The sequence below is a fragment of the Neovison vison genome, chromosome 3 (genome assembly GCF_020171115.1).
Source record: "Neovison vison isolate M4711 chromosome 3, ASM_NN_V1, whole genome shotgun sequence".
NCBI classification, from domain to species: domain Eukaryota; kingdom Metazoa; phylum Chordata; class Mammalia; order Carnivora; family Mustelidae; genus Neogale; species Neogale vison.
The window spans coordinates 38,171,017-38,196,553 of record NC_058093.1 but is presented as its reverse complement, the minus strand read 5'-3'; the positions used below and the strand labels follow the sequence as shown (position 1 = coordinate 38,196,553).

At 44.2% G+C, this 25,537-nt stretch overlaps 1 protein-coding gene across 2 annotated transcripts in view; it reads left to right on the top strand.

The window, feature by feature from the left end:
- The window catches only part of DNER (delta/notch like EGF repeat containing), a 321,150-nt gene that overhangs the window by 138,093 nt on the left and 157,520 nt on the right, over positions 1–25,537 (top strand). For both annotated transcript variants that reach the window (XM_044241774.1, XM_044241775.1), the window contains exons 2-4: positions 1,670–1,975; positions 4,661–4,755; positions 7,702–7,868. In XM_044241774.1, coding sequence (XP_044097709.1) covers positions 1,670–1,975; positions 4,661–4,755; positions 7,702–7,868 — 568 coding nt within the window. The remainder of the gene's footprint in view (positions 1–1,669; positions 1,976–4,660; positions 4,756–7,701; positions 7,869–25,537) is intronic.

The window sequence follows — 25,537 nt, the reverse complement described above, 5'->3', positions numbered from 1 at the left end:
AAGCCCCGCCATGTTTTCCATGTTTCTTGACATGCTAGGAATAGTGCCATGAATGTAGTAGATAAAATCCTTGTACTCACAGAGCTCATTAATTTGTGGGAGGGAAAAAAAGGATTATTCTAGATTTTGTAGTGAGGGAAGGCTTTTCTGAGGAGGTGACATCTGAGTAGAAAACTTTGTAAAATGAAGTAGAGAGCGTGCAAACCTTGGAGAAAAGCCCATTCGGGCAGAGGTCCCAGCAGGTGCAAAGGCCCTGAGATGGGAGTGATCTCAGCAGAGTCTAGGGACAGAGAGGGAGAGGTGGGGGAGAGTGTAAGTGAGAAGTGAAGAGAGGACATCAGGGGTCGGGAGGGGCCAGATCAGGGAGAGCTTTATCTGACATGGAAGGAGTCTGGGTTTTACGTTAAGTTGATAATGATTGTAAATATTTAAAATAACTTACAGTTTAACTATTTTCCTCAGATACCTCTAACTCCTTTTAATTGAGATTCTGTGAAGGAATTGCCAAGTGATAGCAGAGAACATTGTGGTATTTTCAGAGCTTCATTTTATTCAATCCCCAATCCCTCAATATTCCTAAAGGAGTTTGTTGGAAATTGTCTGACAAGGGTAATTAACAGGATGAGAAGCCATTTCACCATGCAGAATTCTCTCCATGTGTGTTTATGTGTGAATTCATTTCAGCAAAAGAAATTGAGGGTCTTATTTCTCTGTAGTCTCTTCTTTACCAAATTCTATTTTCTGATCAGCCCTGAGAAGCCTGGGGTACATCAGATAGAGGTCGAATTTTCTGTTCATAGAAAGCAAATGATAATTGAATAAAGCACATGTCCGAACCCTTGAGCTGTCTCAAAAGAAGCAGCTGATCATTTCCTTGTTTTCTAGCATGTTTCCAAGTCATAACAAATTACAGGTCAGGGAAGGACTCAGGGGTAAACACTTTACTTAGAAACATTGTCACAATCTAAAGACCTGTAAGTGAATTTTTCTCTTCCATATCCAGCAGCGTCACATTTCCCTGTGATCACCATCCAAAATAATGAGGTAGAAACTTTGATAAAATTCTGCTAAACATAAGTCTCCACCAAGCTCTACTCTGGCTAAAATTGTCACACAGGGCAATCGTTTTGGAAGCTTTTAATTAAATAATATCACCTTAAAAGGGTGGAAATTGGGAGACATACATAAGTACATCTTTAGGGAGAGAAGTTAGTTGGCAGTCATTTCTCATAAGGAAACCCTGCAAGGATCCAGAAGGTGAAAAAGGAGATTCCAACTGAGATCCTTAAGTATCCTTTGTCATGACTGGCCACTTAAAAAAAAAAAAAAATCAAAATTGGTATCTTCCTAAAGAGCCTCAGTTTTAAGTGCTTTTGCCCTAGAAATTTTCTCTCAAAATATGTTCCTGACATCAGCATTATTTAGGGGCTCGGGTTTGGAGAAGCTGTTTTCTAGGTGTGTGCTTGCTGGTCACCTGTTATCTGTGGAGGGATCAACGTTGGGATGACCTTGGGAGGTTCCCCCACAACAGCACAAGTGGTTAAGGACCTGGAGTCCACAGAAACAAAGCTTCCTGGAGCAGCAGCTCTGAGACCCGGAGCTAATTGGCCAGCGATAGCTCTGCTTTTCTTATGAGGGAATAATTGACCCATTTATGGTCTCGTTTCAGCTCGTGGCGGATCCTTGTGCCAGCACCCCTTGTCACCATGGCAACTGCAGCAGCAGCAGCAGCAGCAGGGGGGGCTACCTCTGCATTTGCAATGAAGGCTATGAAGGTCCCAACTGTGACCAGGCGCTGCCCATCCTCCCCGCCTCCGGCTGGACCGAGTCCATGGCCCCCAGGCAGCTGCAGCCTGTTCCCGCCACCCAGGAGCCCGACATCATCCTGCCCCGCTCTCAGGCCACCGTGACCTTGCCCACCTGGCAACCCAAAACAGGGCAGAAAGTGGTAGAAATGAAATGGGATCAAGTGGAGGTGAGAACATTTGGTCGCAAATGTAAGGAACCCCTGAGGTTAAAATAATTCCAATGGTTCTAATATTGGCAATAAAAATGGAAGACTGTCCAGTGACAGTCTTGACATGAAACCACATGTCTACCCTTCTTCCCATCTGCACCCATGTGTAGGAGATTGCTTTCCCTTACAGGAAGGAGACTTCTCAGTTATGACTGTTTTGTGGGCATAAAAAGAGTAAGCAAGGAAAGGAAATGAAGGAAGTTATTTTCTGGAACGATATCCACATACATTTCTGTGAGAGAATCTTGGCTTTGGGGGCAGACCCTCCACTGTTGACCAAATTTTCCTTAATATTATGCTTAACATCTTGTTTATTATTATGTGCCTTGCTGCCAATATGATTTTAAAAAAGAGGTACCATCGGTGATTTTTTAAATGGTTTAAGAATGCATTTAACAGTGCAGTTTCTGAATTTTATCAATTTTGGTAAGAACAAATACTGTTTACTGAATCTTGTCCAGTCTGGGTCAAGATCAGTCAAGCTCATCAAAAGTCTCATTTTGAGGAATTTTCAGCAGACCCTGGAAAGTTGCTATACAACATAGATTTGCTAGCTAGGAGAGTCGGGGAACAAATCTATATCATGACTTTGAAGTAACATCGATATAGTGTAATTCCATTCCACATCTTGTATTTTATAAGACATCTTGTGACCGTTATATTACTGCTGGTTTTGTAGCTTAAATGACAAAACACATAGATCTTGTGTAGCAGTTTCAGAGTCAAGGAATACGTCTAGAAATTTCCCTTATTGTTATAGAAGAGACAAGGCAGGGGTGCCTGGGTGGCTCAGTGGTTAAAGCCTCTGCCTTCTGCTCAGGTCATGATCCCAGGGTTCTGGGATCGAGCCCCGCATTGGGCTCTCTGCTCAGCGGGGAGCCTGCTTCCCGCCCACCCCCCCCCCCCACCCCGCCTTCCTCTCTGCCTCTTGTGATCTCTGTCTGTCAAATAAATAAATAAAATCTTAAAAAAAAAAAGAGAGAGAGAGACAAGGCAGCATTTCTTCTTTTATTTTCTTGGGTAGTTCTAACCGGTTGACCCATTTTTTTTTTTTCCTTGCCACACATTTTATGAAGGCCATCTTCAGACTGCAGGGCAACGTTTTCAGCCTACCTAGAAAACTGTGAACGTGTTCTGATTTCAGACTTTTAATAAACGCTTTGAAGTTTTGATTTGAATCCCTCCCTGCGGAATGACTCACTTCTCAAATGTGAACTAGATTTGATTCTACATTTATCAAGGAAGTGTCCCTTAAAGACAGCTTCTCCCCAGCCAGCCATCGCAATCTATTTATTTAAAGACATGCTATCCTACTGTTGGTAAATGTAGAAAGAAATGCCTCATCTTCCCGTCATGCTGTAATTTCTTAGGCTGTTCAAAAAGGAGGTTAAAAAGTTGCCAGCGGAAGATGGGAATATATTTAGGTTTCCCCTTTTATGGAGTAATGATGCTTCAGAGATGTGAAGCTCTTTGAGGTCTTAAGGGACTCAAATAGATGTAATAGCTATCAGTTAACACAAATCAAACAGGTCGATTTGCATTTCTGAATATTCACAATGGGCCTTCTCCACGACCCTTGACCATCAGGCCTTCTGGACCGGAAATTATAAGTGTTGGGTGTGGATGGAAATGCTGAGAATTTCTGTATTGCTCTCAGCTAACTCAATGAAGTGGGATACATTTAATACCCCTGTTTCAACTTTCCTGGGGGAAGACCGTGCTCACAGCACGGGGAATGAATGAACAAATTGGTCCCAACCACCTCACCTGGACACAGCTTTCAGTGTTCACAGTGTGTTTTCTTTCTTTTTTTATTTTATTTTATTTTATTTTTTTGAAGATTTTATTTTATTTATTTGACAGAGATCACAAGTAGGCAGAGAGGCAGGCAGAGAGAGAGGGAGAAGGAAGCAGGCTCCCCATGGAGCAGAGAGCCCAATGCGGGCTTCGATCCCAGGACCCTGGGACCATGACCTGAGCCGAAGGCAGAGGCTTTAACCCACTGAGCCACCCAGGTGCCCTCACAGTGTGTTTTCTAAACAACAGTTATTTCCCCCAACCCTGCCCCTTGAGCCCCTTTTTTATAGGCACTGACGTGTTACTTTTGGGAATGTGTCACTTAAAAAATGAAGGGCTAGTCCACGGGGCAAAAATAGGCAACTTCCCAGTCGCTTGGCCTTAGCATGGACTCTTCGAGACCCACCTCTGCCCAGAGCAAGGTCACCCAGACCAGGTGCTTCTTGCCTGTTGCTAGTTCTGAGGCTTGCTCTCTAGTTTCTGCCTGCTGTGTGTAAGCCAGTCCTCAGCCTGCCTTCTTGTTCTGGAAGCACTTAGTCCCCTGTGTCCCCAGACTGAGCCTGGAGCAGAGGCTGGTGACTGCTTGGTAACTGGAAGAGAGGACCCTTTCACCAGTATAGCAATCCAGGAATTGGTGGACGGCTCTCAGAAAAGCTTTGGTGTTTCAGAAAATCAGATGGCTGATTTTTTTTCCCGCCATTTTCTTCTGAGTGTGTAAGGTTTCACTTGTCCCTTCTCTGTCTTCACCACAGTGTCATCCAAAGGCCGCTCATGGGATTTTGCTGAGTAGTAGTATCCTGTGTTATAATCAACCTTGATAAGTGTTTCTCCCCTTTTTTCCCCCAGGTGGTCCCAGATATTGCCTGTGGGAATGCCAGTTCTAACAGCTCTGCGGGAGGCCGCCTGGTGTCCTTTGAAGTACCACAGAACGCCTCAGTCAAGTAAGAAAACTCCCAGCTAGAAACCCTTAAGCTGGATACTCTGACCTTAAGCTGGGTTGTTAATTGGTCAGTCTGGTTGGTCTGGTGGGAATCCTGAATGGGGTTCCATGTGTAGACATGGCCTAAATTGCTCTAAACCCAGAAGGACCTCTATTTCAGGGGAGAAGACGGCAGTGGGGATCCAGCTGGGCCGGGGATGTGGAACTGTGGAATTGGACGGGATGAGTAAGGTGTGAGATCAGAACCCCTGAAGCCTTGGATAAGATCCAGAGCCAGACCCTTCACTTCCCCAATGACTTTTGCTTCCAAAGTTCTTAGGCCTCTTCTGAGTTTAATGGGCCATTGCTTAAGTTCATAGGCATAATTTAAAATCCAAACATTATAATTTTATTTTCAAAAACAAGCCTCTGAGAAGACAGTGTTTTGTTTGGCTTTGTTTTAAACTTAAGCTCTTTCCAGCGACATACTGCCCACTCTCACCGGTGGGGATGCGGAAGAGGCCAGGGCTGAGCCCCAGCTGTGTCAGGGGGGAGTGCGGGGAAGGGGGTTTGGGGAGTGGGGTTGGAGCCAGCCCCAGAGTGACCCAGTCCTGTCTGACAGCTCCCATTGCTCACCCTTCTCTGTTGCTACTACCTGGCCCAACCCCCATCCCCACACAACCAAATGGGAATTTGTTGTCCAGTCCTCAGGGACTTAGGAAGACTGAGGGACACGTGACCCTGATGAGCTAGTGCTCTGTATCTGCTTCCTTTGAACGGGGCTGTGGACCTCTTTCATTCATTCAGAAGCATTTTTGCCCACCTTACCTTCTTTTTGTTTTTTGTTTTGTTTTGTTTTGTTTTCAATTTATTTATTTTCAGAAAAACAGTATTCATTATTTTTTCACCACATCCAGTGCTCCATGCAATCCGTGCTCTCTATAATACCCACCACCTGGTACCCCAACCTCCCACCCCCCCGCCACTTCAAACCCCTCAGATTGTTTTTCGGAGTCCACTACTCTTTGAATAACTGCTTTTTCTAGCAATTTACATCTTGGCTTTTATTAACATTTTTTTTCCCAATTTATTTATTTTCAGAAAAACAGTATTCATTATTTTTTCACCACATCCAGTGCTCCATGCAAGCCGTGCCCTCTATAATACCCACCACCTGGTACCCCAACCTCCCACCCCCCCACCCCCCCCCCCCCCCGCCCCCGCCACTTCAGACCCCTCAGACTGTTTTTCAGAGTCCATAGTCTCTCATGGTTCACCTCCCCTTCCAATTTACCCAAATTCCCTACTCCTCTCTAAAGCCCCTTGTCCTCCATGCTATTTGTTATGCTCCACAAATAAGTGAAACCATATGATAACTGACTCTCTCTGCTTGACTTATTTCACTTAGCATAATCTCTTCCAGTCCCGTCCATGTTGCTACAAAAGTTGGGTATTCATCCTTTCTGATGGAGGCATAATACTCCATAGTGTATATACACCTTACCTTCTATACAATGGAGCTGAAATGCATCCTCTCCCCTGCAGCCTCGAACTCACTCTGCTGGGGTGGGGTGCGGGAGGGTGGCGGGGAGAGTCAGGAGCGGCAGTGAACTCCGCCCAGGGAAGAAGGGCCTCGGGGCCGGGGAGGTGTGGCCTCTGAGGCAGCTTCCAGTTCTACCAGCAGGGGGACCCCGGTCCTAGTGTTTCACCGCTCGGAATACTGATGGAACCAGCGCCGTCCAGAGCCGGCTTTAGGGAAATAGGGACCCGTAGCTTCCTTTACGTTTATGAGACCATCTCCTAGAGCTTCTTGTCTGGCTCATATGATCTGGCTTTCATAAGCCTTTCCAAAGAGTTCTGCTCTTCTATCCCATTCGCTGGCTTTCGGTTTTTTTCCCCTCTCAAATGTGAAGTTCTTCAAGACGCTCCTGGGCTGCAGGACAGGGCAAACATAGCAGGCCCACTCAGGCAGAGTGAGATGGGAGTGCCGAGTAGCTGTGGGTGCCTTGAATTCACTTGTAAGGATTGCTAGCCCCTGAGACTTTCATTTATTCATGAATTAGCAAGCCGTGATTGGACACCCGCTGCAAGCCAGGAGCTCTGCGCGCAGAGTCTGCGGATCTCCCGCAGGCAGGTGGAGACCCGCTTCTCCTAGAGCGCGGAGGAGGGGAGGGGCCGAAGCTGGGCGCTTGGAAGACCGTCAGGGAAGAGGGTCTCATGGAAGAGGTGACCCGTGGACTAAGCCTTGCAGAATGGCACACGAACCAGGCTCATAAGGCGGCAAAGGCTGGAAGCTGGGGACAGAGACCGCTTGGGGGTGGGGGGAACCGTAGCTCCGTGTGGCCAGAGCTCTGGCCTGCAGGGATGGTGTTGCAAGGGAAGGAGAACTGAGGTCAAGGCTGATTTGCTTTCTAGCATCTCATTCTTTGATTTTACCAGGGAAATAAGAAGAAGCCAAGAGAAGCCCAAAGCATGGGTCGTGACACACTGTCGCTCATGTGGGCAGCCCTTTGGGGATGCCTGACACATTTAGAGTAAATTCAAGCAGGACTACATATGGTGTGGCTGCAGAAGGATTTGTCTCTAAAAGAACTCAAGACGCCCTTTTAAAATTTTTTATTAACCTATAATGTATGATTTGTTTCAGGGGTATAGATCTGTGAGTCACAATCTTATACAATTCACAGCACTCACCATAGCACATACCTTCCCCAGTGTCCATCCCCCAGCCACCCCGCCCTCGCCTCCAGACCGTTTATTACTGATTACAATTGTTAGGCAAAGGTGATCATCTCTTCCTGATCTTGTGGTCTGTTTTTAAGCAAGTGGGACACAGACCTTTGTCACCACTTCCTGAGACCTTGGTGGGTGCCCATGTCATTTTATTTTTATTTTTAATGTCGATGGACTGGTTCTAAGATGAATTTTTCTGAAAGGAACTTCTGGTTTACTTCATTCTTGTTTCCAGAATTCGGCAAGATGCCACTGCCTCGCTGATTTTGCTGTGGAAAGTCACGGCCACGGGATTCCAACAGTGCTCCCTCATTGACGGACGGAGTGTGACTCTCCTGCAGGCCCCCGGGGGCCTGGTCCTCTTGGAGGAGATGCTCGCTCTGGGACACAACCACTTCATCGGTGAGTTATGACAGTCTGCCTGAGCTCGTCTGGTTTCACCCAACCTGGGCGTGGTGTTTAGAGACGGCAGGGAGGGCATTTTGCTTGGATAATCTGGATTCTAGATATCAACCCTGTTCCTTCCACTTTAGGTGAGGTTTTGCTTATGATCAAAATTGATTTCTAAGATAATATTTTCAATGTGGCTCAGTGTGAACAAAGCACGTGCTCTGAAATCCTGAGACTGTATCCCAGCTCTAGACAAGGCAGTGTGGAACTTTGGCACTTAAAGCTCGGGCCTGCTTTCTTCTTGACTCTAGTCTGCTTTCTCTAGGACCTGTGGGCAACTTGAGGCCATGAATGGTGTTCTCACCTGAGTTAGGCCTGACCCAGGACCCTGGGCACAACACCTCGGAAGACATTTGCTAGAGCTGAGCCTCTGGCTCACAAGTAACTTGGGGATTCCAGCTCCCTCTGCGGCATCTCTTACCCACCCCCTCTGCTCCCTCATGGGTCGCGTTTGACTTTTCACTTTCCCGAATATACGTAAATCTACAGTTGATCCTTTCTTAAACTACCACATGCTCAATTAGCTGTTTTCAGATTCCTCTGCCCTGGAGTAGAAACGGCCTTCATAAAGGGAGTCTCCCCACCCACTGCCCCCTGCTCCTCCCAAGGGCTGCTCCTGGGCAGTTTCGGGAGGACCTTCCCCTGGTTAGCATTCTGACTACATCCTGTGTTGTCTTCATCCCTCTGGGGTTGGAACTTGTAACTCCGGCCCCCCAGCAGGCCCATATCATCAGCTGCTTTCTTAGAGCTTGTTTCTGGAGCAGCCTCACCTCAGAGACACAAGGTCAAGTTCAGACTCCACCCATCCCAGTCCTGTACCCCCAAGCAGCCGCCTGCATTCTGCTGTTAATACCTTCTTCTGTCTGGTCATATCTTCCAACAGTCTCCCCCAGAGTGGAGCAGAGACAGCGTTTGTCTTTCAGGGGTGTTGTGAGGGTTCGGTGTGATGATGGATGTGTGAGTGTACATTACAAATACTTGGGAAGATTCTAGGCTGCTTAGGGTACTTCCTCTGTTTTTTCCTGAGATACACTAAATATTTTGATAAATTAAATGGAAAGTATCCAGCAAGATATACTGTTTAAGATATGTATTTGATGCAAATATCATAATGAAGGTAAACTGATAAAAGGAAATACCCAGTTCTATATAATTTGTATTGTATTTCTACTTGACCAACGCTTCTCTGATGAGAAGGCCATTTCTCGGTTGTTGGAAATCCCACTGTGGTGTGGGTTTGGGGGAGCAGGGATTGGATGGAGAAATCAAGGCAGGGAATGGACATATGGGAAAAAGAGGGTAAGGTGTTTAACTTCACACCAGTATGTGTCTGTTCTGATGCATATTGGATTACCAGCATGATGTAATATTGTCCAACTCAAATCTAAATTTTACTCCCCCAAACTTTGCAAGTAACTATTATTTACTTCCCTTGTCTCTTAAAATAATTTATCTACAAGTATATAGTTTGTATATCTTGGTAAATAGTTTCAATTTTATTTTGTATTGATTTTTTAAGTTTTCTTTTTTTAGTGGATTAAAATCCTGGGACATGGAGCCAATATTTTGCAAGAATATAGTGCTATCACCAGTGTTACAGATGTCATTAGTGTTACCAGAAGACATCCATTTGAAATGTTAGCTTACGTTTGATGTTATGTTTGGTTGTAACAGGACTATAACTTCAGACTTAGGTTGGGGGTAAGGACAGAGATCAATAAAGACAGATTTTCTAGCACTGATATAATTTTATACTCTTGAGATACGAGGAATTTTATGAACTCCAATAAAATTTGTGCTCATTTTGCTCATAAAAAATTTTCATGGAAAAAATTTTATCTTGGGTTGAAATGTATTGCTCCTCAGAGGAAAAATTTTTAAAAATTTATTTTGGTATATTAATAGCCAAGGAATTTTTTTCTCAAAAATTATATTCAGGTTATGACGAGGAGACAATGATATTGAGTAACATCCTTTCTTTCTCTAAACCATTATGTTCCATTTGGAAAAGTTGTGATCTGATGTCTTTTTAAATTTCCCAAGTTAAAAATTTTAAGTGTTTTATGTAGCTTTGTATTGGAGCTCACAATCTTTCACTGTTATTTTTTCTCAAGGTAGGGGACAGTCTTGTCACAAGCTCCTTCTGAGGAAGAATGGTTAGCTTCCTCACAATTCAAGATTGGTTACACCTACACACTGACAAGGACTTACTTGACGAAGTCTTTTTATCTCAAAGAAACTAGATTTATCTTCTGTAGCCATCGTGGAAGTCTTATGCTTACTACGTTGACATGTGTTTAATACTCCTTTTGTTACATTTTTTTTTTAAAAGGCAGCTTCTTAAAATGATTCCTTTTTACAATACTGGGCTCTCTAGACATGAATACAGTTTAGCTCAGTACCAAATGATTATTCTGCAGAGTATAACAGCATTCATTTGACAGATGAACAAAGGCTGGCCAGCGCGGGTAGGAGGAAACTTCCACGCCAAAGGGATAGTAAAGTTCCAGAGTTACGGTGCTGTATTTTGGTCACTTCCGCTCCTTTCTAGAAAGAAAGGCACTTGGGGGAATTGACTGTCTCTCTCTGCCCTTCCTTCTTGATGGGTTCCATACAGAACTGAATGACGACAGCTATTTTAATACTTATACCCAACAGAGCAGAGGAGTCCCTTCTGTGTCTTTGGGAGATGAACTTGGTCACTGTCACCTGCTTTTAACAATTATTCTTTTTAAAAGTTTATTGCCAAGAGCCTGTGAGTGTTCTGCGAGTTCCAGATGATGATGATGTCCTTGTATTTGAGCTATTTCAGAGACACTCCGCTGGATGTTGAAAACAGCTTCCCCTCGCTACCATTGCCTTATGAATATTTATACTCTTTCATGGAAAGAAAGAAATGATAAAATATTTCACGAAGTGTGTAGCTCTTCCTTCTGTGCCTCAGTGTGTCAACGCCTTTCCCCCGTGTTGTCATCCAGTTGCCACACTCCTGCCTTCTCCTTCATCATCCCCTCGGCTTTTCCTAAATGTGCTTCTTTCAACTACATTATTTATGCACTGTTTGAGGTCAGTGACTAAACTGACCTTCGTGTGGTGTTGTCTGCTCTGTGGCCAGCAGCTAAGGAGCCTGGGAGCCCCCTGAGTGATTGATCTGCCCAATGGTTCATGTCCCCAGATAGGAAGGATTTCTGTGCAAGCAGTTGCCTGTCTTATGTGAGGTATTTTTGTTTCTTTTTTTACTTGGAGTTGCTTGGACACATTGCTCTGACAGACACTCAGGGATGAAGGCCAAGGCAGCCGTCTGCTGTGTGGCCTCTGTGTGAAAACACGTCCTCAGAGTGAAAGCCCCATTGAACTCCTTCTCTAGGCTTTTCTTTCTCTGGTCACCTGCCCCTCGGCATACCTCCCAGTACTTCTCCTTGGTGAACTCTGTCCACCCACGGCCTGTCCCCTCCCCACCTGGGCCACCCCCTTCCCCACCTTCTCCAAACCTCAGCACCGCCCCCCCACCACATCGGTTCCTCTCCAAGACCTCGTTTGAACTCTCCTGATTTGGAGGCTTTAGGAGAAAAGGGGCCAGCCCCAGATTCTGGTCTACCTGGATTCTCAAATCCTCTTAAATTCTCATAAATTCTTCCAGACACCTGCCTGCTCAGAGCAACCCCGCTTTTTCCTTCACTCTTCTCTCTTTTATAATCCATCTCTCTTGTCACCTCAGTCTGGTTCTTTGTTTCTCTCCTCGTCTTTGAGACTATTTTTGTTTCAGTGCAGCGCATTCTCTTCTCCGTTCTTCCCTGACGGTGGTCCAGCTGCTCATACTTGTCTTTCTGCCTTCCTTCCTCTTCTCCTGCCTCTAAACCACGATTTTCCCCTTTGACTGCCTTTGTATCATCCTTTCTTACAGTTTTTAGTACATTTTTAACATCTAATTTATCTCCTAAAAATAAGTGCATTTTTATGTTTAATCCACACACAGTGGTATTTCATTTGTGACCTACAAAAAAGCTGCTCTTAGGGCTTGAAGATCTGCTTTAACTTCACAAAGAAGTGAGTGGTGTGTAGCATTAGCTCATAGCAATGTCCTTGTAGGAGCTGGGCTGGCTTCGTCAGGACTGTAGATACTAAATTAGCTACAGAACCCTAGAAATAATGACTTCAGGTCTTTTTAACAGATGTTTTAACTAGATTAGAAATTTTCCCATTCTGTCTATGACCCTTCCTTGCCTCCTGGGACCTGCAGAGCACTTTGAGTTCCCTTGATTCTATGTTTTCAGCTTTAAAAGATTCTTGTCTTGCAAAATGATTTCTCAAGCAGTACATTCTCTTTATTTTCTTCTCTTGACAAATAAGGAGGAATAACGCGGTACATTGGCAGATGCATTGAAGGCTGAAAACTTTCTTTTCCTTTGGTAAGATGGCACTGGTGCAATGGCCCTTCCCAGCCTCAGGGTTTAGATCAGATCTCCCTGGTAGATTTATCCTCCCTGGCATCATGTTAATTTCCTTGATTTATCCTCCCTGGCATCATGTTAATTTCCTTGGAGATACAGTCTTTTGTAGTCTAACAGTTTACACTGACTTAAAAAAAATTACAGAATTTTTAATACACAACCAACTGATGCTTTATTCCTAGACAGTAGTTCCTTATTTGGCTTAGTTGGACCATGATTTTAGGGTGGCCATGGGGTTCAAATGTCACTTTTCGAGAATCCCATGCGTCTCCTGCACTAGAGAGTTTTATGTGTTTGTGCAGCCTTCTTCGGATAGAGCCCAGAATTCATTGGCTTCTCAAAGATATCCAAGTCCCCAAATTTTAGAACCTTCACTTTAAGCTATGCATGTGATCCCATGAGAATACATTTGCTTTTCAACATTTTCTGCTCATTGAGTGTGGTTTCTTTTGGCAAATGTACTGGCTTCCCTTGTCCCTGTATCAAGAAACTTAACCTACTTTTATTTACCTACAGTTGCAGGCAGCCGGGCTGTGGGAAGTACTCAGTTCTGCATCAGGTTAAGAAACTACACATTTTTGCCTCGCATCTCCCAGGCACTGTGCCAGCCGGAAATGTAAAAATGACTTAGGTGTGGACTCTAAGTGAGTGAATGGGGCAACAAAGACAGAGACAAGTGCTGTAGACAAGGGAGGTGCCAAAGGAGCACGGGATTCAGAGGAAGGAGTGCCTAAATGCCAGGGAGAGAGAGAACAGGCAAAGCGGTCTCCTTGGATGAACAGAGAGTGGTGTGTGGCATTTTGACGGCATGGGAGTCTGTGTCATTAAGGTAATTTAGTGATAGTGCTAGAAGTTGATTAATGGTCATCACACCTGGAGATGAGATTTAATTTCAGCATGTGTGTGATGGAATCACCTACGTACTCCATCCGTTCCTCCAGCTGCCTCTGGCCTTGGATGCGAGCAAATTCCTATAAAGTGCTCCAGGTATGAATTTTATTTCCAGGGTTCTGTTTCTCTTCAACAAGCTTCTCGTCTTTGCCATGAATTTCCAGGTGGTCCTTTGGAATCCTTCAATAAAGCTCTCTTTTCTTGATCCTGAACACTCTCCCTCTCTCTCTGTCCTCTCTCTGGGTAAACTCTTCCTGTGAGCCTTGACCTTTAAAATGTAAGCTTTGAAAAAAAAAAAAAAAGTAAGCCTTGGAAGCAAGTCCCTAGGAGCTGGGATGTTTCATCCTGTAAGTTTGATGAAGAGAATGTTTTGGGGGAGTGTGTCCCAACAAGACAAGAGACACCATGAGGACCACACCAGTTAGGGAAAGGGTGTTGGGCAGTATTCAAATGGGAAAAATTCCAAAGGAAAAGATGGACAGGAGATTTCTTAACATCATAGTTTGGCTGGAGAGCTTCCCAAAGTCATGTATTAAAGTCAATATTTTAGGCTTTTTTTGCATGGGTTTGTTTTAGTCATTTAGACATCAGATCTCCTAGAGAGACATCTTACTCAATCTCAGCCATTTCTTGATGGATTCTTTTGTTTCTTGGGAGTTGAAAATAGCCAGGAGATACATAGGTCAGACACTGCCCCTCTCCTGCTGCTGGGCTTCTCCATGTTGTTAGTGGCTAGTTTCCAGCTCTGCGTGACCGGCCCCTGGCCACAAGGACCACGTTGCTCCAGCATCTGGAAGACACAGGGTGGCAGGGAAGGGTGTGAAGAGAAAAAGGCCACGGCTAGACCAGGACTTGTCAGAAGGAAGGATTCCCAGGTGGAGTAAAAGATGCTTGGCATAGATTTTCCTCTTACTTGTCAGAAAGGCCATTGGGAGATGCAGAACCAAATTGGTAATTCACCTCTTACAACTGTGAAGATTTTATGGCCTGCTTATCTCTCTTCCACACGCTCTTTAGTTGTATTTTTCCTGGCTCTGATGTCCATTTTAATTAGTATCTCACTATTTAATGGCATGCATTCTCTGTGAGCTCCTCAGATCTTATAGAATAAGTTAGACTATAAAGAAAGAAGATAGTCATTGGGGCATTTAAAATTTCAGTATATTCTTTTACTGTACCTTGATAACACCTTTGTGATGGTGATGTGTGTTTTTTTTTTAATAAAGATTTTGTTTATTTATTTATTTGACAGACAGAGATCACAAGTAGGCAGAGAGGCAGGCAGAGAGAGAGGAGGAAGCAGGCTCCCTGCTGAGCAGAGAGCCCGATGCTGGGCTCGATCCCAGGGTCCTGGGATCATGACCTGAGCCGAAGGCAGAAGCTTTAACTCACTGAGCCACCCAGGCGCCCCGGTGATGTGTTTTAAGACCATTAGAATAAGGAAGGGTATTTGTGTCCTAGCTGTGACCCAGTAAAGTAGGGTTGATTCTCAGAAATGCTGTAATTCATCATTCACATATTTAGGTTGCTATCAGACTCCATGAATTCTAAAATTCTAATTCATAATTCTAAAATTACCCTGTGTTCTTGCAGAATCAGACGTTGCTTACATGCATGAAGCCCTCAGGCTTCCTTTCTTTAGATTCCAGAGAGTCTGGAGGTCATTCTCAAACAAGCAATTTTTTTTTTTTAAAGATTATATTTATTTATTTGACAGAGAGAGAAAGCGCAAGTGCACGAGCAGGGGGAGGGGCGGAGGCAAAAGGAGAAGCAGCCTCCCGTACAGGGCTCAGTCCCAGGGCCTTGGGATCATGAGCTGAGCTGAAGGCAGACACTTAGCTGACTGAGCCACCCAGGCGCCCCAATTAGCAATATTTTATTAGTTCCTGTTTGTGAAGGTGGACCCAATCCAATACACCCCTGGCCATCTAAATCTGGGCTTCTGAGGTCTGTGGCCCTTTGACTGTACAGTGAGCTGGAACCTTCCACCCTAAGCCCACAGGCACTGAGCCTCCTCTAGCTTCTTGAGTGAGATCTGATTTCTTACAAGCCTAAGGTCCCACTGTCCCAAGTAATCCCTTCGCCACTGTCACCACTGCTGTCTGACTGTCTGACTGCTGTTCCCTGATAGGTCTCGTCTCTGCCGTCTGGACCCTGTCTTTTTAATATTCCCAGAAGTTCTTCCCAGTTCTTATGGACTGATGCTGGCCCTCAGTGGGGCTGTTTTCCCCCTGTCTCTGAATCCTGTGGTCTAAGTTGCTGGTCGGCCTTTTCGGATGTTCATCTCACCGAGCCCTGCACATTCCTGTTTGTTCTGGTCTCTATGTCATCTTGTCTCTGGTATCGTTTTCCCCCAGCTCTGTCTCCTTCTGCTTCTTTTAACTCATGACATTTTTGCTTTATCAGCTAAGTCTCACTTTTCCATCTGATAATCCTATTGTCAGCCAGCATCACACAATGTAGCATCTGACTGAATGTTCTCTCTCCTCTTTTTTTTTTTTTTGTATGTTGATTTTATATCTTTAATTAGACTGTGAATTTCTAGAGAGAAGGGACCATACCATAGCTCCTTGGACCATGATGGCCATATGGTACCCACCTGAGGGATTGCATTTTGTTCATAAGTAACAGTTATTCTGCTCAGAGAATGCCATGTGAAGAAAACTTCTAGCTGTGAATGTCAGTCTTAAGAATTCTTTGTAGATTTTTGCAACCCACCTTGATGACATTTAAACTTTCCCCCCTTTATTACATTAAAAGTATATGAAATTCAAATACAAAAAAGAAAAAGGAAAGAAAGAAAGATGGAAAAACTTTCCATCATTCTTTTGGGAATGCTACATTTTATATTTTGTCCTCTAAGATGTCTTGCTCTGGCGGCCTGGGGTAACAGAGTCAAAGAAAATTCGAAAGGGATACCAGCTATAAAATAATTAACATCTTCTTTTGCTGAGACCTTTAGATTTAACAAAGAAAATGCAAATGTCTCACCTTTTCATGGTCACCTTAAAACCACAGTTGAATATGGTCTTTTGAATTCCCTGCAATACAGAGAAGAAACTTGGAAAAGTTTAAATCAAGAGCAATAGTTGGAATGAATATAAAATACAAGGATAGGTAAAAGACTGCCCTGCATAGCAAAATTGAGATAAAGTTCTTAAAGTTCCTATTTGTCTAGTCAGGAGATTCCTATTAAATTAAATTTTACTTAAATTGAAACCACATTTCTGTATTATTAGCAATCATGATTACTTTTTTTGCTCTTTTTATTACTGGTAATGAATATTAGAGTTTTTTGTTAGCTGGCTTTGCACTTCAATGCCTTGCTCTTGTTTTCCTAAAATTGTCATGATCCGCATCGTTTGTGTATTGGTACCTATTGATTGTGGTGATAAATTAAGCATTGTTAACAAGAGCACATTCCATTGTGGACATGCATCATTGATAGAGGTGACTATTTAAGGTTCCCTGAGCCAACACGGAGCATCGGTTGCCCCGGCAGTGGTGGCATTGGGGCAGGTGAGTGAAGACCGAGATGTTTCTCTTACCCTGCAGGACAGGCTGGAGTCAGGCAGCTTGCTGGTCTACCCGCAGAGCTGGCTGTTCCATGTCGGAGTCTTTTGCAAGCTCCTCAGGTCATTCTTTCACACACCATGACTTGTGCAAATTCTAGGAACTAATCAGGAAGTAAAGGACAACCATAGGATAGAGTAGAACCAGTCAGGGTCCATGCCTCTTAGCATGACTGTAAGTCAGAAAGCTGGTTCTCTAGATTTTGAACACCAGTTTCAGAATTTAGGAGAACAAAGAGACTGTGGGGTAAATCTCTTGTGTGGGTCTGAGGCATCAGGTGGAGGGACTGACTTGGTTTCGAGAAGCAAACTCAAGGTATGTCTGCACAACCATAAATTCTCCCTTTCTCCCTCCTCACTCTGCCCCATTATCTCTTTCTCTCCCTCAGCCTTTTGTTTAAAAAAATAGAAGTAGGTCATTTTGCTTATAGATTACTTTGACAAAATTAAGTAATAAGGAAAATTATTTTTATATTTTAAACAACTTATTAACTCTGAAAAGAAATACATTATTCCTTAACTGATACTAGTTTTAACCTGAATCTAATCCATAGACTTTGATTGAATCGTGTTTTTATCTTTTAACTTAGAGACGCACCTTCTCAGAGCCTTACCAGTTCCTGTGACATCTTTTCTTAACTTTATGTCAGTACAAATTTCAACTAAGAAAGTAATGTCATGAATTTCCGTGTTTATAGCCAAATTTCTTCCCCTCCATTATGTACCTCTTTTTCTCCATGGCAATGAGGGGGGGAGGGAGGGGAGGGAAGGAAGGAAAGAGAGAAAGAAAGAGATTGAGTCTCAGGGCTCAATCTGGGACTACAGTTTTCTCTCACCCAAATGTGGGTTTCCAATTTACTCTCTTTTGAAAATTAAAAAAGCTCTATGACAATAGATAGTATAAATATAAAAAATATTCATACTCTTTTGGAAAGAGGAACACATCGTATACTGTTTATTTTTTTGCCTTTTTCACTTACCACGTCACTATCATTCTTCTGTGTTAATAGCTATAAATCTGTCGTATCCTTCTTAATGGTTCTATAGTGTTCCATAGAATCCGTGTACTGTAATTTATTTAACCAATATGCTGTGGTTAAACAGTTAGCTCCTTCATTTCTTCTGCCTTTACAAGACCAGTGCTCTAACCCCTGAGCTATGGAGCCTCTTCTGCCTTTAAAGACAGAATTTCAAACACTATTATAACCTCATCTCTGTATCCTTTCCGATGATTTTTTTGGGTTAAGTTTCCAGATCAAGAATTTGCTGGATCAAACGGTTTGTGTATTTTAATAACAACTTTGATGCACATTATCAAATTGCTCTTTCTTCCAGTTTTCACTCAGGATAGCTAGGTCACCTTTGGAATAGTGTCTTGTTGCCCTTGTGTCAGCTTGTGGCTAGTTGCCATTAACTGGATCCAACTTCGTGTTTAGATACACCTCTTAGCAACTTCCTTAGCGATCTGGGATGCTTAGCCATCTCCGCAAAGAAGGAAAATGGTCATTAACAGTTTCCAGAGAAAGAACAGTACAAATCTCTCTCTCTCTTTTTTTCCCTTGGAAAATATTTTATTTATTTATTGACACAGAAAGGGAGAGAGAGAGAGAGCATGCACAAAAAGGTGGAGCAGCACAGGGAGAGAGAGAAGTAGGCCCCCCACTGAGACGATTCCAACATGGGGCTCAATCCTAGGGCCCTGAGATCATGACCTGAGCTGAAGGTAGATGCTTAACCGACTGAGCCACCCAGGCACCCACAGACAGTACAAATCTCTTTACGCAGAAGATGTTTAAAGTACTTGCTCATCAGAGTCCTAGTAAATGGGAGAGTTTCATTGTATTATTGCTTTTGTACATCTGAGTCCATGTAAAATGGCAGATGGGGTGATGGGGAATGGTGAGCAGTTGCTGCGGTCACGATCTCTACCTCGTGGTCAGTTTCTAGTGACATTTCTCCTGCTGGATGTTTTACAAAGAACTTTTGTATTCCAGAAGGCTGCAAGCCCTGATTCCATTGCCATCTCCTCTCAGATTCTTTTGCTTTCCCATTTCCATTTGCTGAAGGGAGATATTTAAGTTCCATTTACCGTAGACTTATTATGAAGTCAGAATTATTCTCTGAGAATGGGGCAAAGGATTTTCCAGAAAAGACAAATATTTTGAAAACCCATCAGGGATGCTTTAGAAGTAATCATTTGACTTTGACCCAAGATCATAATAGTTGAATTGCTTTTCACAGAGCTCTTGGGTCTAAAACTGGGAGTAGCAAGTAAATGGACCAAAATAGGTCACATCAGCAGGAGAAAACTGTCTAGTTTTTGGTGAAGAATATAAATAATTAGGATTGCATTTCAAAAAGACTCTCTTGCTTTCTCATCTCTAATGCTCTCTCTGACATTTGGGTTTTGAATGCCATGATATTTTTGGTATTCACATACATCCCCTAACAAGCAGGATGCTCATGGTTGTCCTCTTTTAATGCCATAATTGTGAGTTTGACCTACAAAAGTTATATTTGCTCAGTAGACAAATGGAAAATGTCTTTAAATAAATACACTGACAAATACTGTTTGGCTACATCAGTAATAATAGATGCCAGCCTCTGGAACATTATCGTGTTAAAAAACGGGATCGGGATCCTCGTCTCGTCCATCCATATCCCTGTTTACCATCGACCAACGTTTACTAATAAATTACCACTTTTTAAAAAAATATTTTTATTTATTTATTTGACAGACAGAGATCACAAGTAGGCAGAGAGGCAGGCAGAGAGAGAGGAGGAAGTAGGCTCCCTGCTAAGCAGAGAGCCTGATGCAGGACTCCATCCTAGGACCCTGCGATCATGACCTGAGCCAAAGGGAGAGGCTTAACCCACTGAGCCACACAGGCACCCAGATGCATTACTGCTTTTAAGGCACTGTGCTCATCACTGGGGCTACAAAGAAATCTAAGATCCCAATTCCTAGATTTGAGAGATTTTAGCCTCTAGGCAGGCAGGACATACTCATTATGTAACCCAGATAACTCTCATTGTGCCATGGCTTAGCCTTGTGGATAAAGTCATATCAGACAAACCCAGTCCAGTAGCCAATAATGGATTGAAACAATGGAATCTTTATTTATTTAAATAATGGAGTCTTTACTCATCTTTTTGGGAGAACATGAATAGCAGTGGGGAGAATTCATTCCTATCATGCAGCAAAAATATTACCGATCTTCTCTCCTCCTCACTGCTCTCTTAATAGTCTCCATGTGTTTGGCACTTGCTTTGTGGAATTATCTCCCCCACTCTCAATGTCTACTGGCCAAAATCTCAGCCTAACACCCACCTGGGCTTTGAGGCTTTTCCCATCTTTTTGTTCTTGCTCTCCTGGCCCTTTGTTCTGTAGATCAGTATAGTCTCTTGGGTTTGTTTGCTTTTAGTTCTTCTGTCTTGGACATTCCTGGGGTTCTCCACTACAAAGAACTTGCCTGGGAACTGACCCAGCAAGCAAGAGTCTTTCCCCCTTAGAAGCAGAAGTCAGAAGAGCGTAAATATTCATATGGTAAGCAATTGTTACTCTTGTTAGCTAGTAATACTTTCGAGATGATAAAGAACACGTAAAGAGGTAAATGAGAAGATAAAAAGAGTGTATAGTAAATATCAGATGAATTGTGTCATTTATGGGCTATGTGAACTCAGAAGGGAAGAATAATCACCAAGCAGAAAGCTCAGGCTTTAGATTTGCATATTTTGAGCTTGGCCTTGAACTGAGGAGTAGGTGAAAGAGGGAAAGGTGTTCAGGGTGGGAGGGCTGGTGTGAATGATGATGTGGGAGGGAGACCAGTTTGGCTGGAGCAATGGATTTCAAGAAGGGAGCCATGGAAGATTTGGAAGAGGACAGGAGGTGGGAGCCAGACTATAAAGGAAGAGGAGCACAGGCAGGTAGGGGCAGGGGTGCTGGCACCATATGGTGAGCACCGTGGAGTAGATTTTGGTGGTGATCAGGAAGGGTCAAAGTCAGGCAGGGGTGGCAGCAGAAAGCAGGACCCTGGGTACCAGGGACATTGGGAGGATTGATTCTCTAGACGTGATTGTGTGTCAGGGAAACAAGGAGACAGATAGGCAGAGTCAGAAGTGATAGATATTGGAGCTTCAAGCTGGGAAGTATTTCTGTTGGGAAGAAAGGCCTTTCTTTGAAGAGAGCAGCTGCAGTCAGTTTCACCATGTCTGTGGCCTTGAGCAGGCCCTTGGAAATGGAGAACCCGAGGTCAGGAGGGAGGCTGTGGCAATAGGTGGAGAGCTAGGGCTCCTCAGCTTGGAGCATAGAAGTGAAGCTTCTGGGAATGAAGGAAGCTCCCCAGTGAGAAGGAGTCAGCAGGTGGGGGAGTTTTGGGGGATGACCATGTTTACGCTGGGTTGGCATCTGGGAGAGAAGGTGAGGCAGCAGGCAGAGTGGGGAGACGAGGAAGATGGTGGCAGGGCATGAGAAGGAAAAGTGAATCAGAGAGCTTCAATTCAAGGTTGGAGATCTTAGAGGCAGGACCAATCTGAGGGTGGCCTTCCCAGCTCTGGCCAGACATTTCCTCCTGCCAGTCAGTCAGACCCCAAACCTCGGCATCACTCTTGAACTTTTATCTTTCCTGCCCCGCATCCATTGAAGGACCATGAAGTCCTTTCTCTCCAACTTCAGCGTATCTAGGATCTGACTGCATCTCTCCACGGCCCTGCTCTACACCTGGCCCCCAGCCTTTCTCCTGGGTTATTGCCAGAATCTCCTGACCAGCCGCCCTGCTCTTACCCCTGCCCTCAAAGCTGGGCCGTAATGACACCCCAGGTCTGCTCCCAGTCCCCAGGGTCTCCTGTTTGACTCTGCCAAGTCTTAGAAGCCAAGACGGAAAGTCCCACGAGGCCCCATAGGTCTGTCCCTTCATTCTCGGACCCCTTGCTCTCCTGCTCTTCTCTCTTGCTCCCACCACTTCCACCGTTTCTCAATCTCCCCAGGTGTCCTCCCTGCTCTGGTCCCTTGCACTGGCCACCCGCCCCTGCAGGCTCACTCTCTGATGGGCTCCGTGGCCTTGCTTACTTGCACCTGTCCTGGCCACCCCCTCATACAGTGGCAGCCGCCTTTCTCCCCTTTCTCCTCTGTGCCCCAGTACCCCACACCTCCTTACTCTGCTCTCCTCTTCCCGCACACAGTGTATCCCTTTCTAACGCACAGTATGTGTATTCCTGCTAGAATGCAAGCACCGGGAGAGCAGGAGACTAAGTCTGGCCTGTTTCGTCTTGTATCACAACCACTTGACATGGTGCCTGGGGGATGCAGGCATCCAGTAAACCCTGATCGACTGAATACATTAAATACATTGTGAATTCCCTGTAAGTAACCGGAGGGGGCTTATTTCATAGGCATAGAAACCCAACGCAAACTTACACAAAACCACCAAAAAACCAGCCAGCTGAAGCAGGTCAGGGAGTCTCCTGCCGCTGAGCATCCGGTGTGAATCTGGATTCCCAGATCCAGGGGCTCAGGAAATTTGACCGGACCCATTTCTCTCAAGACAACCACAGCCTTCTGAAATGTTTGGTTTAGGCTTGCTCTAGGTTTTGTGGATCTGATTCTATTTTATGGACTGTGTTGTGGAGACCCGTAGGTGCACATGTCTCCACCTACCCATCCGTCGTATGTAGATGCACGCACTGGTGCACTGCGTGTGTATGCATGTGCACACACATGGATGGCCACTCATGTACATACTCAGACCGAGATGCACATCCACTGTAGACTTGCTCCTACAGAGACAGACGTGGATACGCGCACATATGACTTCAAGGACGTGACAGGTGGATGAGTATTAAAGGGTAGATGGCTTGGAGGGGGTACGTGTGAGAAGGTAAGGAGGCATGAAACTGGACAATTAGTTTGGAAAGAAACAATCCTTAGAGTTGGAAATAATGTGTGTATTTATGGGAAGGATATAAACATAGCTAGTATTCATGAATAAAACAACTGGCAAAATCATGAACTAATTTTCTACTAACGGGATCATTGTCTTTTTCCCTTCTTAAAAAAATGTTTATTATTTCAGTCAACAGACAATGTGATCTTACTTTCAGGTGCACATCCTGGTGATTCAACAATTCTGTATTTTATGCAGTGTTCACCATGATAAGTGTATTTTCTGTCGCTAAACAACGTTATTTCAGTATTATTGATTCTATTTCAGTGTTACTGATTCTCCTCCCTTATGCTGTACTTTTAATCTCTGTGACATATTTGTTTTACACCTGGGATGGTTGGATTGTAGGGAGCATTTCCTTTAGAATGTTAAGGTGTGCTTGGCTCCTACTAACACGCCTGAGCCCAAAGCTTGCATTATGAAGGAGGAAGCCAGTTCTCCTTCTGTGAGTGTAGGTGACCCTTTTATCAAGGTGGGGGTCTACTGTTGGCGTTAGATATGGAAGCTAGAACTCCTGGGTATTTACCCCAAAGACACAGATGTCGTGAAAAGAAGGGCCATCTGTACCCCAATGTTTATAGCAGCAATGGCCACAGTCGCCAAACTATGGAAAGAACCAAGATGCCCTTCAACGGATGAATGGATAAGGAAGATGTGGTCCATATACACTATGGAGTATTATGCCTCCATCAGAAAGGATGAATACCCAACTTTTGTAGCAACATGGACGGGACTGGAAGAGATTATGCTGAGTGAAATAAGTCAAGCAGAGAGAGTCAATTATCATATGGTTTCACTTATTTGTGGAGCATAACAAATAGCATGGAGGACAAGGGGCGTTAGAGAGGAGTAGGGAATTTGGGTAAATTGGAAGGGGAGGTGAACCATGAGAGACTATGGACTCTGAAAAACAATCTGAGGGGTTTGAAGTGGCGGGGGGGTGGGAGGTTGGGGTACCAGGTGGTGGGTATTATAGAGGGCATGGCTTGCATGGAGCACTGGGTGTGGTGAAAAAATAATGAATAATGTTTTTCTGAAAATAAATAAATTGAAAAAAAAAGATATGGAAGCTAGAGGGGATGAGTGAAATAAGGGAAAGACATTAAGAGGTACATACTTGCGGTTATAAAATAAGCAACTCAGAGGGATGTAAAGCCCAGCACAGGGAATATAGTCAATGATATTTTAATAGCATTATATGGTGACAGATGGAGACTATGCTTACTGAGAGCACTGAGTAATGTATAAAAGTATTGAATCACTTTGTTGCACACCTGATGCTAACATATTGTATGTCAACTGTACTTCAATTAAAGAAAAATATGTTGTAGGGGCACCTGGGTGGCTCAGTAGGGTTAAGGCATCTGACTCTTGGTTTTTGCTCAGGTCCTGATCTCAGGGTCTTGAGATCGACCCTCAGGTTGGCTCCCAGCTCAGTGGGGAGTCTGCTTGAAGAGTCTCTTCCTCTGCCCTTCCCCCACTCTCTTGCTCTTTCTCTCTCTCAAAAAAAGAAGTAAAATCTATTTCTTGAGAGACAAAGAGAGAATGTGCATGCACAGGCAGGGGGAGGGGCATAGGGAGAGAGAATCTCAAGCAGACTCCCCCTGAGCAGGGAGCCCAACATGGGGCTCGATCCCAGGACCCTGAGGTCCTGACCTGAGCCACTCAGATGCCCCTAAATAAATATATCTTAAAGAAAAACATATTCTATATCTTGACCTTGGTGATAATTACAAGAGTTTTTACATTTGTGAAAACTCGCTGTATCTTATTGCATGTAAGTTATCCCTTAAAAAAATAAATGGAAGCTAGTAAAGACCAGGACCCACTTGATGTGTCAGATCTAACTTACTCTTCGTTTCTTTGTTTTGGGGTCTTTGTCTCATACGTTGTGATTCCTGTTAGATTTTCTAGTACTGAAGGGCATCTGTTCAATCAAAGTCAGATTAGGATTTGGGGGCAGTCAACTTTGTAAGGAAGATGGCTTGGATTTTTAATTTGCTACATTGAGTATCCCAGAAAGAATTCATGATCAGATAGCATTCCCAGGACTTTTGTAAAGACTGAAGCATAAATAAAATCTGCTCCAGACAGATAAAGGAAACCCTTTGCCTCCCATTAAGCTGCCAGGGCACAGAATTAACTTGATTTTGAGAGAGAGCTGACTGGGAACAGGGACCGTGTGTAATTCATTCTTGCTTGGTAAGGCCTGGAGCAGGACTGGTGGTGTTGTTTGTGGTCTGGAGCAGGGCAGAGTTTATACTGAGGCTTGCCACCTAAGTTGGTGTGGGCTCTGGGTTCAGGGAAGCTCCTGGCTGAGGTTGAAACCGCTTTGGTTCATGGTCAGAGCTGGTAGTGATTACTCCGTCCGGCAAAGCTGTTAGTTAAAGCTGGGGGGTCAGAGGAATTTCTTGCTGTCACTACCAGCATTCTTTTCCGGGTTCCTTATTTCTCTTAGCTACTTTGTCTCTCTCATATCCTCATATTTTTTTTAAAAGATTTTAATTTATTTATTTGACAGAGATCACAAGTAGGCAGAGAGGCAGGCAGAGAGACAGATATATCACAAGTAGGCAGAGAGGCAGGCATAGAGACAGGGGAAGCAGGCTCCCTGCTGAGCAAAAACCCTGATTCGGTGCTTAATCCCAGGACGCTGAGATCATGACCTGAGCCGAAGGCAGAGGCTTAACCCACTGAGCCACCCAGGCGCCACTTATATCCTCATATTTGCTGGTGCCACATTCAAGCCCCTCACGTGTCTTCCC